Source organism: Pleurodeles waltl, chromosome 1_2 (assembly GCF_031143425.1).
Source record: "Pleurodeles waltl isolate 20211129_DDA chromosome 1_2, aPleWal1.hap1.20221129, whole genome shotgun sequence".
In the NCBI taxonomy this organism is placed as follows: Eukaryota; Metazoa; Chordata; class Amphibia; order Caudata; family Salamandridae; genus Pleurodeles; species Pleurodeles waltl.
In genome coordinates this window covers 1,347,477,376-1,347,494,690 of record NC_090437.1, presented here as the reverse complement: position 1 = coordinate 1,347,494,690, position 17,315 = coordinate 1,347,477,376, and the positions used below count along the sequence as shown (strand labels likewise).

The following is a 17,315-nucleotide window of genomic DNA, read 5'->3' as shown; positions in this document are numbered from 1 at the left end:
GACTAGGGTGTCCAAAACTTCCACAGGGGGTGACCAAAAGAAAGGGGTCACAAAACCTCCCCAGGGGAAAGGTGGTGAGACAGCCAAAAATAAAAATAGTAAAGAGTCTTCTAAAGGCCCCCAAAAACCTGCACAGGAGGGTGGGCCCAGAGCCTCTTCACAAAACAATCCTGGGTACAAGGGTAAAAACTTTGATCCCAAAAAGGCCTGGTGTCGAAACTGTAGTCAGTCTGGACACCAAACTGGAGACCAGGCCTGTCCCAAGAAAAGTTCCACTCCAAACTCCAATCCAGGTAACACTGGTATGGCTAGTCTCCAAGTGGGATCAACAGTGTGCCCAGAGCAAATCAGGGTCCACACTGAAGCTACTCTAGTCTCTGAGGGTGGGGTGGATTTAGCCACACTAGCTGCCTGGCCGCCTAACATGCAAAAATACAGGCAGCAGCTCTTTATTAATGGGACAAGTGTAGAGGGCCTGAGGGATACAGGTGCCAGTGTCACCATGGTGACAGAGAAACTGGTTTCCCCTGGCCAATACCTGACTGGAAAAACCTATACAGTCACCAACGCTGACAATCAAACTAAAGCACATCCCATGGCAATGGTAACTTTAGAATGGGGAGGGGTCAATGGCCTGAAACAGGTGGTGGTCTCCTCAAACATCCCAGTAGACTGTCTGCTTGGAAATGACCTGGAGTCCTCAGCATGGGCTGAGGTAGAACTAAAAACCCATGCAGCCATGCTGGGTATCCCTGAACTGGTGTGTGTAAAAACAAGAGCACAATGCAAGGCACAGGGTGAAAAAGTAGAGCTGGAGTCTGGAAAAATGGCCCAGCCTACCAAGAGAAAAGGAAAGTCAGTTGGGAAACCAACTGCAACACAGTCAGAAAAAGAGAACCTCTCTTCTCAGGAAGAAGTTCTGCCCTCTGAGGGAACTGAGCCTTTGGAACTTGAACCTTATCAGGTTGAGCTCTTAGGCCCAGGGGGACCCTCAAGGGAGGAGCTGTGTAAGGGACAAGAAACCTGTCCCTCTCTTGAAGGCCTTAGGCAGCAAGCTGCTGAAGAGTCCAAGGGCAAGAAAAATGGAACACATAGGGTCTATTGGGAAGATGGACTCCTGTACACTGAGGCCAGAGACCCCAAACCTGGTGCCACTAGGAGAGTGGTAGTGCCTCAGTCGTTCAGAGAGTTTATTCTCACCTTAGCCCATGATATTCCCCTTGCTGGGCATTTGGGACAAACCAAGACGTGGGAGAGGTTAGTCAACCACTTCTACTGGCCCAATATGTCCCAGAAGGTTAAGGAGTTTTGCCTCTCCTGCCCCACCTGTCAATCCAGTGGTAAGACAGGTGGGCACCCAAAGGCCCCCCTCATTCCACTTCCAGTGGTGGGGGTCCCCTTTGAAAGAGTGGGTGTGGACATAGTTGGTCCACTGGAACCTCCCACAGCCTCAGGAAATATGTACATCCTAGTAGTAGTGGATCATGCTACTAGGTATCCTGAAGCTATTCCCCTTAGGTCGACTACTGCCCCTGCAGTAGCCAAGGCCCTCATTGGTATCTTTACCAGGGTGGGTTTCCCTAAGGAGGTGGTGTCTGACAGAGGTACCAACTTCATGTCAGCATACCTAAAACACATGTGGAATGAGTGTGGAGTGACTTACAAATTCACTACACCATACCATCCACAAACTAATGGCTTAGTTGAGAGATTCAACAAGACATTAAAAGGCATGATCATGGGGCTCCCAGAAAAACTCAAAAGGAGATGGGATGTCCTCTTGCCATGTCTGCTTTTTGCTTACAGAGAGGTGCCACAGAAGGGAGTAGGATTCTCACCCTTTGAACTTCTGTTTGGCCACCCTGTAAGGGGACCACTTGCTCTTGTTAAAGAAGGCTGGGAGAGACCTCTTCATGAGCCTAAACAAGACATAGTGGACTATGTACTTGGCCTTCGCTCTAGAATGGCAGAGTACATGGAAAAGGCAACCAAAAACCTTGAGGCCAGCCAACAGCTCCAGAAGTTTTGGTATGACCAAAAGGCTGCACTGGTTGAGTTCCAACCAGGGCAGAAAGTCTGGGTTCTGGAGCCTGTGGCTCCCAGGGCACTCCAGGACAAATGGAGTGGCCCTTACCCAGTGCTAGAAAGGAAGAGTCAGGTCACCTACCTGGTGGACCTGGGCACAAGCAGGAGCCCCAAGAGGGTGATCCATGTGAACCGCCTTAAGCTCTTCCATGACAGGGCTGATGTGAATCTGTTGATGGTAACAGATGAGGATCAGGAGGCAGAGAGTGAACCTCTCCCTGATCTTCTGTCATCAGACCCAAAAGATGGCTCAGTAGATGGAGTGATCTACTCAGACACCCTCTCTGGCCAACAGCAAGCTGATTGTAGGAGAGTCCTACAACAGTTTCCTGAACTCTTCTCCCTAACCCCTGGTCAGACACACCTGTGTACCCATGATGTGGACACAGGAGACAGCATGCCTGTCAAAAACAAAATCTTTAGACAGTCTGACCATGTTAAGGAAAGCATTAAGGTGGAAGTCCACAAGATGCTGGAATTGGGAGTAATTGAGCGCTCTGACAGCCCCTGGGCTAGCCCAGTGGTCTTAGTCCCCAAACCTCACACCAAAGATGGAAAGAAAGAGATGAGGTTTTGTGTGGACTACAGAGGGCTCAATTCTGTCACCAAGACAGATGCTCATCCAATTCCTAGAGCTGATGAGCTCATAGATAAATTAGGTGCTGCCAAATTCTTAAGTACCTTTGACTTGACAGCAGGGTACTGGCAAATAAAAATGGCACCTGGAGCAAAAGAGAAAACAGCATTCTCCACACCTGATGGGCATTATCAGTTTACTGTTATGCCCTTTGGTTTAAAGAATGCCCCTGCCACCTTCCAAAGGTTGGTAAATCAAGTCCTTGCTGGCTTGGAGTCCTTTAGCACAGCTTATCTTGATGATATTGCTGTCTTTAGCTCCACCTGGCAGGATCACCTGGTCCACCTGAAGAAGGTTTTGAAGGCTCTGCAATCTGCAGGCCTCTCTATCAAGGCATCCAAATGCCAGATAGGGCAGGGAACTGTGGTTTACTTGGGACACCTTGTAGGTGGAGGCCAAGTTCAGCCACTCCAACCCAAGATCCAGACTATTCTGGACTGGGTAGCTCCAAAAACCCAGACTCAAGTCAGGGCATTCCTTGGCTTGACTGGTGTAGGAAGTTGGCTCTGTATGTGCTATTTCAAAGTAAGGAATAGCATGCACAGAGTCCAAGGGTTCCCCTTAGAGGTAAAATAGTGGTAAAAATAGATAATACTAATGCTCTATTTTGTGGTAGTGTGGTCGAGCAGTAGGCTTATCCAAGGAGTAGTGTTAAGCATTTGTTGTACATACACATAGACAATAAATGAGGTACACACACTCAGAGACAAATCCAGCCAATAGGTTTTGTTATAGAAAAATATATTTTCTTAGTTTATTTTAAGAACCACAGGTTCAAATTCTACATGTAATATCTCATTCGAAAGGTATTGCAGGTAAGTACTTTAGGAACTTCAAATCATCAAAATTGCATGTATACTTTTCAAGTTGTTGACAAATAGCTGTTTTAAAAGTGGACACAGTGCAATTTTCACAGTTCCTAGGGGAGGTAAGTTTTGGTTAGTTTTACCAGGTAAGTAAGACACTTACAGGGTTCAGTTCTTGGTCCAAGGTAGCCCACCGTTGGGGGTTCAGAGCAACCCCAAAGTCACCACACCAGCAGCTCAGGGCCGGTCAGGTGCAGAGTTCAAAGTGGTGCCCAAAACACATAGGCTAGAATGGAGAGAAGGGGGTGCCCCGGTTCCGGTCTGCTTGCAGGTAAGTACCCGCGTCTTCGGAGGGCAGACCAGGGGGGTTTTGTAGGGCACCGGGGGGGACACAAGTCCACACAGAAATTTCACCCTCAGCGGCGCGGGGGCGGCCGGGTGCAGTGTAGAAACAAGCGTCGGGTTCGCAATGTTAGTCTATGAGAGATCTCGGGATCTCTTCAGCGCTGCAGGCAGGCAAGGGGGGGATTCCTCGGGGAAACCTCCACTTGGGCAAGGGAGAGGGACTCCTGGGGGTCACTTCTCCAGTGAAAGTCCGGTCCTTCAGGTCCTGGGGGCTGCGGGTGCAGGGTCTCTCCCAGGCGTCGGGACTTTAGGTTCAAAGAGTCGCGGTCAGGGGAAGCCTCGGGATTCCCTCTGCAGGCGGCGCGGTGGGGGCTCAGGGGGGACAGGTTTTGGTACTCACAGTATCAGAGTAGTCCTGGGGTCCCTCCTGAGGTGTTGGATCGCCACCAGCCGAGTCGGGGTCGCCGGGTGCAGTGTTGCAAGTCTCACGCTTCTTGCGGGGAGCTTGCAGGGTTCTTTAAAGCTGCTGGAAACAAAGTTGCAGCTTTTCTTGGAGCAGGTCCGCTGTCCTCGGGAGTTTCTTGTCTTTTCGAAGCAGGGGCAGTCCTCAGAGGATGTCGAGGTCGCTGGTCCCTTTGGAAGGCGTCGCTGGAGCAGGATCTTTGGAAGGCAGGAGACAGGCCGGTGAGTTTCTGGAGCCAAGGCAGTTGTCGTCTTCTGGTCTTCCTCTGCAGGGGTTTTCAGCTAGGCAGTCCTTCTTCTTGTAGTTGCAGGAATCTAATTTTCTAGGGTTCAGGGTAGCCCTTAAATACTAAATTTAAGGGCGTGTTTAGGTCTGGGGGGTTAGTAGCCAATGGCTACTAGCCCTGAGGGTGGGTACACCCTCTTTGTGCCTCCTCCCAAGGGGAGGGGGTCACAATCCTAACCCTATTGGGGGAATCCTCCATCTGCAAGATGGAGGATTTCTAAAAGTTAGAGTCACTTCAGCTCAGGACACCTTAGGGGCTGTCCTGACTGGCCAGTGACTCCTCCTTGTTTTTCTCATTATTTTCTCCGGCCTTGCCGCCAAAAGTGGGGCCTGGCCGGAGGGGGCGGGCAACTCCACTAGCTGGAGTGACCTGCTGGGTTGGCACAAAGGAGGTGAGCCTTTGAGGCTCACCGCCAGGTGTGACAATTCCTGCCTGGGAGAGGTGTTAGCATCTCCACCCAGTGCAGGCTTTGTTACTGGCCTCAGAGTGACAAAGGCACTCTCCCCATGGGGCCAGCAACATGTCTCGGTTTGTGGCAGGCTGCTAAAACTAGTCAGCCTACACAGATAGTCGGTTAAGTTTCAGGGGGCACCTCTAAGGTGCCCTCTGTGGTGTATTTTTCAATAAAATGTACACTGGCATCAGTGTGCATTTATTGTGCTGAGAAGTTTGATACCAAACTTCCCAGTTTTCAGTGTAGCCATTATGGTGCTGTGGAGTTCGTGTTTGACAGACTCCCAGACCATATACTCTTATGGCTACCCTGCACTTACAATGTCTAAGGTTTTGTTTAGACACTGTAGGGGTACCATGCTCATGCACTGGTACCCTCACCCATGGTATAGTGCACCCTGCCTTAGGGCTGTAAGGCCTGCTAGAGGGGTGTCTTACCTATACTGCATAGGCAGTGAGAGGCTGGCATGGCACCCTGAGGGGAGTGCCATGTCGACTTACTCGTTTTGTCCTCACTAGCACACACAAGCTGGCAAGCAGGGTGTCTGTGCTGAGTGAGAGGTCTCCAGGGTGGCATAAGACATGCTGCAGCCCTTAGAGACCTTCCTTGGCATCAGGGCCCTTGGTACTAGAAGTACCAGTTACAAGGGACTTATCTGGATGCCAGGGTCTGCCAATTGTGGATACAAAAGTACAGGTTAGGGAAAGAACACTGGTGCTGGGGCCTGGTTAGCAGGCCTCAGCACACTTTCAATTGTAAACATAGCATCAGCAAAGGCAAAAAGTCAGGGGGCAACCATGCCAAGGAGGCATTTCCTTACAACTGGGTATTACAGGAGGTTTGTGAAGGGATATGGATCCATTGTGACAGCCCTCACCGAACTCACCTCCAAGAAAATGCCCAAGAAAGTGAACTGGACTGTGGAATGCCAACAGGCCTTTGACACCCTGAAACAAGCAATGTGCGCAGCACCAGTTCTAAAAGCTCCAGATTATTCTAAGCAGTTCATTGTGCAGACAGATGCCTCTGAACATGGGATAGGGGCAGTTTTGTCCCAAACAAATGATGATGGCCTTGACCAGCCTGTTGCTTTCATTAGCAGGAGGTTACTCCCCAGGGAGCAGCGTTGGAGTGCCATTGAGAGGGAGGCCTTTGCTGTGGTTTGGTCCCTGAAGAAGCTGAGACCATACCTCTTTGGGACTCACTTCCTCGTTCAAACTGACCACAGACCTCTCAAATGGCTGATGCAAATGAAAGGTGAAAATCCTAAACTGTTGAGGTGGTCCATCTCCCTACAGGGAATGGACTTTATAGTGGAACACAGACCTGGGACTGCCCATGCCAATGCAGATGGCCTTTCCAGGTTCTTCCACTTAGAAAATGAAGACTCTCTTGGGAAAGGTTAGTCTCATCCTCTTTCGTTTGGGGGGGGGGGGGTTGTGTAAGGAAATGCCTCCTTGGCATGGTTGCCCCCTGACTTTTTGCCTTTGCTGATGCTATGTTTACAATTGAAAGTGTGCTGAGGCCTGCTAACCAGGCCCCAGCACCAGTGTTCTTTCCCTAACCTGTACTTTTGTATCCACAATTGGCAGACCCTGGCATCCAGATAAGTCCCTTGTAACTGGTACTTCTAGTACCAAGGGCCCTGATGCCAAGGAAGGTCTCTAAGGGCTGCAGCATGTCTTATGCCACCCTGGAGACCTCTCACTCAGCACAGACACACTGCTTGCCAGCTTGTGTGTGCTAGTGAGAACAAAACGAGTAAGTCGACATGGCACTCCCCTCAGGGTGCCATGCCAGCCTCTCACTGCCTATGCAAGTATAGGTCAGTCACCCCTCTAGCAGGCCTTACAGCCCTAAGGCAGGGTGCACTATACCATAGGTGAGGGTACCAGTGCATGAGCATGGTACCCCTACAGTGTCTAAACAAAACCTTAGACATTGTAAGTGCAGGGTAGCCATAAGAGTATATGGTCTGGGAGTTTGTCAAACACGAACTCCACAGCACCATAATGGCTACACTGAAAACTGGGAAGTTTGGTATCAAACTTCTCAGCACAATAAATGCACACTGATGCCAGTGTACATTTTATTGTAACATACACCACAGAGGGCACCTTAGAGGTGCCCCCTGAAACTTAACCGACTGTCTGTGTAGGCTGACTAGTTCCAGCAGCCTGCCACACTAGAGACATGTTGCTGGCCCCATGGGGAGAGTGCCTTTGTCACTCGGAGGCCAGTAACAAAGCCTGCACTGGGTGGAGATGCTAACACCTCCCCCAGGCAGGAGCTGTAACACCTGGCGGTGAGCCTCAAAGGCTCACCCCTTTGTCACAGCCCAGCAGGGCACTCCAGCTTAGTGGAGTTGCCCGCCCCCTCCGGCCACGGCCCCCACTTTTGGCGGCAAGGCTGGAGGGAACAAAGAAAGCAACAAGGAGGAGTCACTGGCCAGTCAGGACAGCCCCTAAGGTGTCCTGAGCTGAGGTGACTCTAACTTTTAGAAATCCTCCATCTTGCAGATGGAGGATTCCCCCAATAGGGTTAGGATTGTGACCCCCTCCCCTTGGGAGGAGGCACAAAGAAGGTGTACCCACCCTCAGGGCTAGTAGCCATTGGCTACTAACCCCCCAGACCTAAACACGCCCTTAAATTTAGTATTTAAGGGCTACCCTGAACCCTAGAAAATTAGATTCCTGCAACAACAAGAAGAAGGACTGCCTAGCTGAAAACCCCTGCAGAGGAAGACCAGAAGACAACAACTGCCTTGGCTCCAGAAACTCACCGGCCTGTCTCCTGCCTTCCAAAGAACTCTGCTCCAGCGACGCCTTCCAAAGGGACCAGCGACCTCTGACTCCTCTGAGGACTGCCCTGCTTCGACGACGACAAGAAACTCCCGAGGACAGCGGACCTGCTCCAAAAAGACTGCAACTTTGTTTCAAGAAACAGCTTTAAAGAACCCTGCAACTCCCCGCAAGAAGCGTGAGACTTGCAACACTGCACCCGGCGACCCCGACTCGGCTGGTGGAGAACCAACACCTCAGGGAGGACCCCCGGACTACTCTACGACTGTGTACCAAAACCTGTCCCCCCTGAGCCCCCACAGCGCCGCCTGCAGAGGGAATCCCGAGGCTTCCCCTGACCGCGACTCTCTGAAACCTAAGTCCCGACGCCTGGAAAAGACCCTGCACCCGCAGCCCCCAGGACCTGAAGGACCGGACTTTCACTGCAGAAGTGACCCCCAGGAGTCCCTCTCCCTTGCCCAAGTGGAGGTTTCCCCGAGGAAGCCCCCCCTTGCCTGCCTGCAGCGCTGAAGAGATCCCTTGATCTCTCATTGACTTACATTGCGAACCCGACGCTTGTTCTAACACTGCACCCGGCCGCCCCTGCGCCGCTGAGGGTGAAATTTCTGTGTGGGCTTGTGTCCCCCCCGGTGCCCTACAAAACCCCCCTGGTCTGCCCTCCGAAGACGCGGGTACTTACCTGCAAGCAGACCGGAACCGGGGCACCCCCTTCTCTCCATTGAAGCCTATGCGTTTTGGGCACCACTTTGAACTCTGCACCTGACCGGCCCTGAGCTGCTGGTGTGGTGACTTTGGGGTTGCTCTGAACCCCCAACGGTGGGCTACCTTGGACCAAGAACTGAACCCTGTAAGTGTCTTACTTACCTGGTAAAACTAACAAAAACTTACCTCCCCCAGGAACTGTGAAAATTGCACTAAGTGTCCACTTTTGAAATAGCTATTTGTGAATAACTTGAAAAGTATACATGCAATTGAAATGATTCAAAGTTCCTAATGTACTTACCTGCAATACCTTTCAAACAAGATATTACATGTTAAATTTGAACCTGTGGTTCTTAAAATAAACTAAGAAAAGATATTTTTCTATAACAAAACCTATTGGCTGGATTTGTCTCTGAGTGTGTGTACCTCATTTATTGTCTATGTGTATGTACAACAAATGCTTAACACTACTCCTTGGATAAGCCTACTGCTCGACCACACTACCACAAAATAGAGCATTAGTATTATCTCTTTTTACCACTATTTTACCTCTAAGGGGAACCCTTGGACTCTGTGCATGCTATTCCTTTCTTTGAAATAGCACATACAGAGCCAACTTCCTACAATACGTTATTCCCATTCCACTTCTGGAGTATATGGTTTGTGTTGCCCCTATCCCTATGTGCTCCTATTGCAATCTATTGTAACTATACACTGCTTGCATTACTTCCTTTTGCTATTACTGCATATTTTTGGTATTGTGTACATATATCTTGTGTATATTTGCTATCCTCATACTGAGGGTACTCACTGAGATACTTTGGCATATTGTCATAAAAATAAAGTACCTTTATTTTTAGTATATCTGTGTATTGTGTTTTCTTATGATATTGTGCATATGGCACCAGTGGTATAGTTGGAGCTTTGCATGACTCCTAGTTCAGCCTAAGCTGCTCTGCTATATCTACCTTCTATCAGTCTAAGCTGCTAGAAACACCTCTTCTACACTAATAAGGGATAACTGGACCTGGCACAAGGTGTAAGTACCTCTGGTACCCACTACAAGCCTGTCCAGCCTCCTACACATGCCCAGAGAGAGGAGGCGGGAGAGGTGCGACAGGTCCAGAGAGGGGAGGCGGGAGGAGGGGTGCGACCGGTCCAGAGAGGGGAGGCGGGAGGAGGGGTGCGACCGGTCCAGAGAGGGGAGGCGGGAGGAGGGGTGCGACCGGTCCAGAGAGGGGAGGCGGGAGGAGGGGTGCGACCGGTCCAGAGAGGGGAGGCGGGAGGAGGGGTGCGACCGGTCCAGAGAGGGGAGGCGGGAGGAGGGGTGCGACCGGTCCAGAGAGGGGAGGCGGGAGGAGGGGTGCGACCGGTCCAGAGAGGGGAGGCGGGAGGAGGGGTGCGACCGGTCCAGAGAGGGGAGGCGGGAGGAGGGGTGCGACCGGTCCAGAGAGGGGAGGCGGGAGGAGGGGTGCGACCGGTCCAGAGAGGGGAGGCGGGAGGAGGGGTGCGACCGGTCCAGAGAGGGGAGGCGGGAGGAGGGGTGCGACCGGTCCAGAGAGGGGAGGCGGGAGGAGGGGTGCGACCGGTCCAGAGAGGGGAGGCGGGAGGAGGGGTGCGACCGGTCCAGAGAGGGGAGGCGGGAGGAGGGGTGCGACCGGTCCAGAGAGGGGAGGCGGGAGGAGGGGTGCGACCGGTCCAGAGAGGGGAGGCGGGAGGAGGGGTGCGACCGGTCCAGAGAGGGGAGGCGGGAGGAGGGGTGCGACCGGTCCAGAGAGGGGAGGCGGGAGGAGGGGTGCGACCGGTCCAGAGAGGGGAGGCGGGAGGAGGGGTGCGACCGGTCCAGAGAGGGGAGGCGGGAGGAGGGGTGCGACCGGTCCAGAGAGGGGAGGCGGGAGGAGGGGTGCGACCGGTCCAGAGAGGGGAGGCGGGTGGAGGGGTGCGACCGGCCCGGGGACAGGCGGGTGGAGGGGTGCGACCGGCCCGGGGACAGGAGGGTGGAGGGGTGCGACCGGCCCGGGGACAGGAGGGTGGAGGGGTGCGACCGGCCCGGGGACAGGAGGGTGGAGGGGTGCGACCGGCCCGGGGACAGGAGGGTGGAGGGGTGCGACCGGCCCGGGGACAGGAGGGTGGAGGGGTGCGACCGGCCCGGGGACAGGAGGGTGGAGGGGTGCGACCGGCCCGGGGACAGGAGGGTGGAGGGGTGCGACCGGCCCGGGGACAGGAGGGTGGAGGGGTGCGACCGGCCCGGGGACAGGAGGGTGGAGGGGTGCGACCGGCCCGGGGACAGGAGGGTGGAGGGGTGCGACCGGCCCGGGGACAGGAGGGTGGAGGGGTGCGACCGGCCCGGGGACAGGAGGGTGGAGGGGTGCGACCGGCCCGGGGACAGGAGGGTGGAGGGGTGCGACCGGCCCGGGGACAGGAGGGTGGAGGGGTGCGACCGGCCCGGGGACAGGAGGGTGGAGGGGTGCGACCGGCCCGGGGACAGGAGGGTGGAGGGGTGCGACAGGCCCGGGGACAGGAGGGTGGAGGGGAGGAGGTGGAGAGGTGCGACAGGCCCGGGGACAGGAGGGTGGAGGAGAGGAGGTGGAGAGGTGCGACAGGCCCGGGGACAGGAGGGTGGAGGAGAGGAGGTGGAGAGGTGCGACAGGTCCACAGAGAGGAGGTGGAGAGGTGCGACAGGTCCACAGAGAGGAGGTGGAGAGGTGCGACAGGTCCACAGAGAGGAGGTGGAGAGGTGCGACAGGTCCACAGAGAGGAGGTGGAGAGGTGCGACAGGTCCACAGAGAGGAGGTGGAGAGGTGCGACAGGTCCACAGAGAGGAGGTGGAGAGGTGCGACAGGTCCACAGAGAGGAGGTGGAGAGGTGCGACAGGTCCACAGAGAGGAGGTGGAGAGGTGCGACAGGTCCACAGAGAGGAGGTGGAGAGGTGCGACAGGTCCACAGAGAGGAGGTGGAGAGGTGCGACAGGTCCACAGAGAGGAGGTGGAGAGGTGCGACAGGTCCACAGAGAGGAGGTGGAGAGGTGCGACAGGTCCACAGAGAGGAGGTGGAGAGGTGCGACAGGTCCACAGAGAGGAGGTGGAGAGGTGCGACAGGTCCGGGGACAGGTGGAGAGGTGCGACAGGTCCGGGGACAGGTGGAGAGGTGCGACAGGTCCGGGGACAGGTGGAGAACAGGCCCGGGAAGAGCAGGCAAACCTGGTGGTCAGGACAGGCATAATAAGCCCAGGGAGGGGGCCCAGAAGAGAGGGTCTCATGGAGAGACGACACACACAAAAAGTCCGGAAGAATGATCTTATCCTTTTCAATGCTCGGGCCGGGATACCTGCCTAGGAGGGGGGTTTCCCTATGACTAGCTGTCAATAATTCTGTAGTAAACAAATAGGAGTCTGGGCACACTTGGTTGCGAGGGCATGACTTTGTTGGATTTCCAAACGGCACAGAGCTGTGCAAAGAACACCAGTGCCTTCCCCTCCCTCCACGACTACAACACTGCCCACTCCAGTCATATACAATGGAAATAATCAAACAAACCTTTAACCAGCAGCTTCAGGGCTCGGTCGCTCTTCATTTGTTTCTTACAAGTTCTCGTTTGGTTTTCTTTCAAAGGTTCCATTTTGTGGCTGAGAAGAGATCGCGGCGCCCAAAGTCACATGAACCTGCAACGACAAACATACCTCGATCCAACCATTGCACCTTCAAAGACTTGTTAGCGGCATCAATGACTGCAGCCTCTACTACCACACTCCATAATCAGTGCAGCACTGACACCATTAATAACTACAGCCAAACACTGCACAATCAGTGAACCACTAATAACTACAGCCACACACTGCACAATCAGTGAACCACTAATAACTACAGCCAAACACTGCACAATCAGTGAACCACTAATAACTACAGCCACACACTGCACAATCAGTGAACCACTAATAACTACAGCCACACACTGCACAATCAGTGAACCACTAATAACTACAGCCACACACTGCACAATCAGTGAACCATTAATAACTACAGCCAAACACTGCACAATCAGTGAACCATTAATAACTACAGCCACACACTGCACAATCAGTGAACCATCAGTAACTACAGCCAAACACTGCACAGTGAATCATTAACTACAGCCACACACTGCACAATCAGTGAACCGTCATTAAATATAGCCACACACTGCACAATCAGTGAACCATCTAACTACAGCCAAACACTGCATAGTGAATGTAAAGAAATGGCTCCCTGTTGCAGTTACCCCCCACTTTTTGCCTGATACTGATGCTGACTTGACTGAGAAGTGTGCTGGGACCCTGCTAACCAGGCCCCAGCACCAGTGTTCTTTCACCTAAAATGTACCATTGTTTCCACAATTGGCACAACCCTGGCACCTAGGTAAGTCCCTTGTAACTGGTACCCCTGGTACCAAGGGCCCTGATGCCAGGGAAGGTCTCTAAGGGCTGCAGCATGTCTTATGCCACCCTAGGGACCCCTCACTCAGCACAGACACACTGCTTGCCAGCTTGTGTGTGCTGATGGGGAGAAAATGACTAAGTCAACATGGCACTCCCCTCAGGGTGCCATGCCAACCTCCCACTGCCTGTGGCATAGGTAAGTCACCCCTCTAGTAGGCCTTACAGCCCTAAGGCAGGGTGCACTATACCACAGGTGATGGCATATGTGCATGAGCACTATGCCCCTACAGTGTCTAAGCAAAACCTTAGACATTGTAAGTGCAGGGTAGCCATAAGAGTATATGGGCTGGGAGTCTGTCAAAAACGAACTCCACAGCTCCATAATGGCTACACTGAATACTGGGAAGTTTAGTATCAAACTTCTCAGAATAATAAACCCACACTGATGCCAGTGTTGGATTTATTAAAAAATGCACACAGAGGGCATCTTAGAGATACCCCCTGTATTTTACCCAATTGTTCAGTGCAGGACTGACTGGTCTGTGCCAGCCTGCTGCTGAGAGACGAGTGTCTGACCTCATGCGGTGAGAGCCTTTGTGCTCTCTGAGGACAGAAACAAAGCCTGCTCTGGGTGGAGGTGCTTCACACCTCCCCCCTGCAGGAACTGTAACCCCTAGCAGTGAGCTTCAAAGGCTCAAGCTTCGTGTTACAATGCCCCAGGGCACTCCAGCTAGTGGAGTTGCCCGCCTCCTGGACCCAGCCCCCACTTTTGGCGGCAAGTCCAGGAGAGATAATGAGAAAAACAAGGAGGAGTCACTGGCCAGTCAGGACAGCCCCTAAGGTGTCCTGAGCTGAGGTGACTCTGACTTTTAGAAATCCTCCATCTTGTAGAAGGAGGATTCCCCCAATAGGATTAGGGATGTGACCCCCTCCCCTTGGGAGGAGGCACAAAGAGGGTGTACCCACCCTCAGGGCTAGTAGCCATTGGCTACTAACCCCCCAGACCTAAACACGCCCTTAAATTTAGTATTTAAGGGCTACCCTGAACCCTAGAAAATTAGATTCCTGCAACTACAAGAAGAAGGACTGCCTAGCTGAAAACCCCTGCAGCGGAAGACCAGAAGACGACAACTGCCTTGGCTCCAGAAACTCACCGGCCTGTCTCCTGCCTTCCAAAGATCCTGCTCCAGCGACGCCTTCCAAAGGGACCAGCGACCTCGACATCCTCTGAGGACTGCCCCTGCTTCGAAAAGACAAGAAACTCCCGAGGACAGCGGACCTGCTCCAAGAAAAGCTGCAACTTTGTTTCCAGCAGCTTTAAAGAACCCTGCAAGCTCCCCGCAAGAAGCGTGAGACTTGCAACACTGCACCCGGCGACCCCGACTCGGCTGGTGGCGATCCAACACCTCAGGAGGGACCCCAGGACTACTCTGATACTGTGAGTACCAAAACCTGTCCCCCCTGAGCCCCCACAGCGCCGCCTGCAGAGGGAATCCCGAGGCTTCCCCTGACCGCCTGGGAGAGACCCTGCACCCGCAGCCCCCAGGACCTGAAGGACCGGACTTTCACTGGAGAAGTGACCCCCAGGAGTCCCTCTCCCTTGCCCAAGTGGAGGTTTCCCCGAGGAATCCCCCCCTTGCCTGCCTGCAGCGCTGAAGAGATCCCGAGATCTCTCATAGACTAACATTGCGAACCCGACGCTGGTTTCTACACTGCACCCGGCCGCCCCCGCGCCGCTGAGGGTGAAATTTCTGTGTGGACTTGTGTCCCCCCCGGTGCCCTACAAAACCCCCCTGGTCTGCCCTCCGAAGACGCGGGTACTTACCTGCAAGCAGACCGGAACCGGGGCACCCCCTTCTCTCCATTCTAGCCTATGTGTTTTGGGCACCACTTCGAACTCTGCACCTGACCGGCCCTGAGCTGCTGGTGTGGTGACTTTGGGGTTGCTCTGAACCCCCCACGGTGGGCTACCTTGGACCAAGAACTAAGCCCTGTAAGTGTCTTACTTACCTGGTAAAACTAACAAAAACTTACCTCCCCCAGGAACTGTGAAAATTGCACTAAGTGTCCACTTTTAAAACAGCTATTTGTCAATAACTTGTAAAGTATACATGCAATTTTTATGATTTGAAGTTCCTAAAGTACTTACCTGCAATACCTTTCGAATGAGATATTACATGTAGAATTTGAACCTGTGGTTCTTAAAATAAACTAAGAAAAGATATTTTTCTATATAAAAACCTATTGGCTGGATTTGTCTCTGAGTGTGTGTACCTCATTTATTGTCTATGTGTATGTACAACAAATGCTTAACACTACTCCTTGGATAAGCCTACTGCTCGACCACACTACCACAAAATAGAGCATTAGTATTATCTATTTTTACCACTATTTTACCTCTAAGGGGAACCCTTGGACTCTGTGCATGCTATTCCTTACTTTGAAATAGCACATACAGAGCCAACTTCCTACATTGGTGGATCAGCGGTGGGGTACAAGACTTTGCATTTGCTGGACTACTCAGCCAATACCTGATCACACGACAAATTCCAAAATTGTCATTAGAAATTCATTTTTGCAATTTGAAATTTTTCTAAATTCTTAAAAGTCCTGCTAGGGCCTTGTGTGTTAAGTCCCTGTTTAGCATTGTCTTTTAGAGTTTAAAAGTTTGTTAAAAGTTTGAATTAGATTCTAGAAACAGTTTTAGATTCTTAAAAAAGTATTCCAACTCTTAGCAGAATAATGTCTGATACAGAGATGCAGGTGGTGGAACTCGACACCACACCTTACCTCCATCTTAAGATGAGGGAGCTAAGGTCTCTCTGTAATATAAAGAAAATAACCATTGGCTCCAGACCTACCAAAATTCAGCTCCAGGAGCTGTTGGCAGAGTTTGAAAAAGCCAACCCCTCTGAGGATGACTTCACAGAGGAAGAAATTAGTGACTTGGAGGGCAATTCCCCCCTTCCAGTCCTAAATAGGGAGACCAGGGCCTCTCAAGCCCTGTCTCCAAAAATGATAGTCAGAAATGTTGCTTCCCTCACAGGAGGGTCCAGCATTTCTGAAATCACGGAGGATGCTCTCAGTGAAGATGACCCCCTGTTAGCCAGGATGGTCAAAAGATTGGCTTTGGAAAAGCAGCTCCTAGCCATAGAAAGGGAAAGAAAAGAGATGGGCCTAGGTCCCATCAATGGTGGCAGCAACTTAAATAGGGTCAGAGATTCTCCTGACATCCTAAAAATCCCCAAAGGGATTGTAACAAAATATGAAGATGGTGATGACATCACCAAATGGTTCACAGCTTTTGAGAGGGCTTGTGTAACCAGAAAAGTGAACAGATCTCACTGGGGTGCTCTCCTTTGGGAAATGTTCACTGGAAAGTGTAGGGATAGACTCCTCACACTCTCTGGAAAAGATGCAGAATCCTATGACCTCATGAAGGGTACCCTGATTGAGGGCTTTGGATTCTCCACTGAGGAGTATAGAATTAGATTCAGGGGGGCTCAAAAATCCTCGAGCCAGACCTGGGTTGATTATGTTGACTACTCAGTGAAAACACTGGATGGTTGGGTAACTGGAAATGTAGTGTATGACTATGTTGGGCTTTATAATTTGTTTATGAAAGAACACATTTTAAGTAACTGCTTCAATGAAAAGTTGCATCAGTATCTGGTAGACCTAGGTCCAATTTCTCCCCAAGAATTGGGAAAGAAGGCAGACCACTGGGTCAAGACTAGGGTAACCAAAACTTCCACTGGGGGTGACCAAAAGAAAGGGGTTACAAAGCCTCCCCAGGAGAAAGTGGGTGACACTAGAAACAAAGAAAAAGAGTCCCCTGTAGGCCCCCAAAAACCAGACCAGGTGGGTGGGCCCAGAGACACAACCCAAAACCAAGGTGGGTACCAGGGTAAGAGCTGGGATGCCACTAAGGCATGGTGCCATAACTGTAAACAGACAGGGCACCACACCAAGGACACTTCTTGTCCCAAAAACAAACCCCCTAGCAAAATCCCAGGGGTGACCAGTGTAGCCATTGGGGATGACTCCTCAGATGAGGAGGTCTTCATAGCCTTCAACTGGAAAAAGGGCCCAACAGGTGAGTTGGAGATTCCAGAGGGAAGTAGACACTTCCACCACCTACAGGTGAATGGAATCCCAGCCACTGCCCTGAGAGACACTTGTGCCAGTCACACTATTGTGCATGACAGGCTGGTGTTCTCAAACCAGTACATCCCAGGTGAGATGGCCAGAGTAAGAGTTAGCCCAGACAGGGTCACTAATAGGCCTGTGGCTTTTGTGCCCATAGAAGTGGGTGGAACTTT

General features: G+C 52.3%; 1 protein-coding gene across 6 annotated transcripts in view; it reads right to left on the bottom strand.

Annotated features, from left to right (window-relative positions):
• LOC138252618 (histone-lysine N-methyltransferase NSD2-like) overlaps positions 1-17,315 on the bottom strand; it is a 388,560-nt gene that overhangs the window by 345,210 nt on the left and 26,035 nt on the right. For all 6 annotated transcript variants that reach the window (XM_069205757.1, XM_069205755.1, XM_069205753.1 and 3 more), the window contains exon 2: positions 12,116-12,240. In XM_069205757.1, coding sequence (XP_069061858.1) covers positions 12,116-12,197 — 82 coding nt within the window. In that variant the 5' untranslated portion in view covers positions 12,198-12,240. The remainder of the gene's footprint in view (positions 1-12,115; positions 12,241-17,315) is intronic.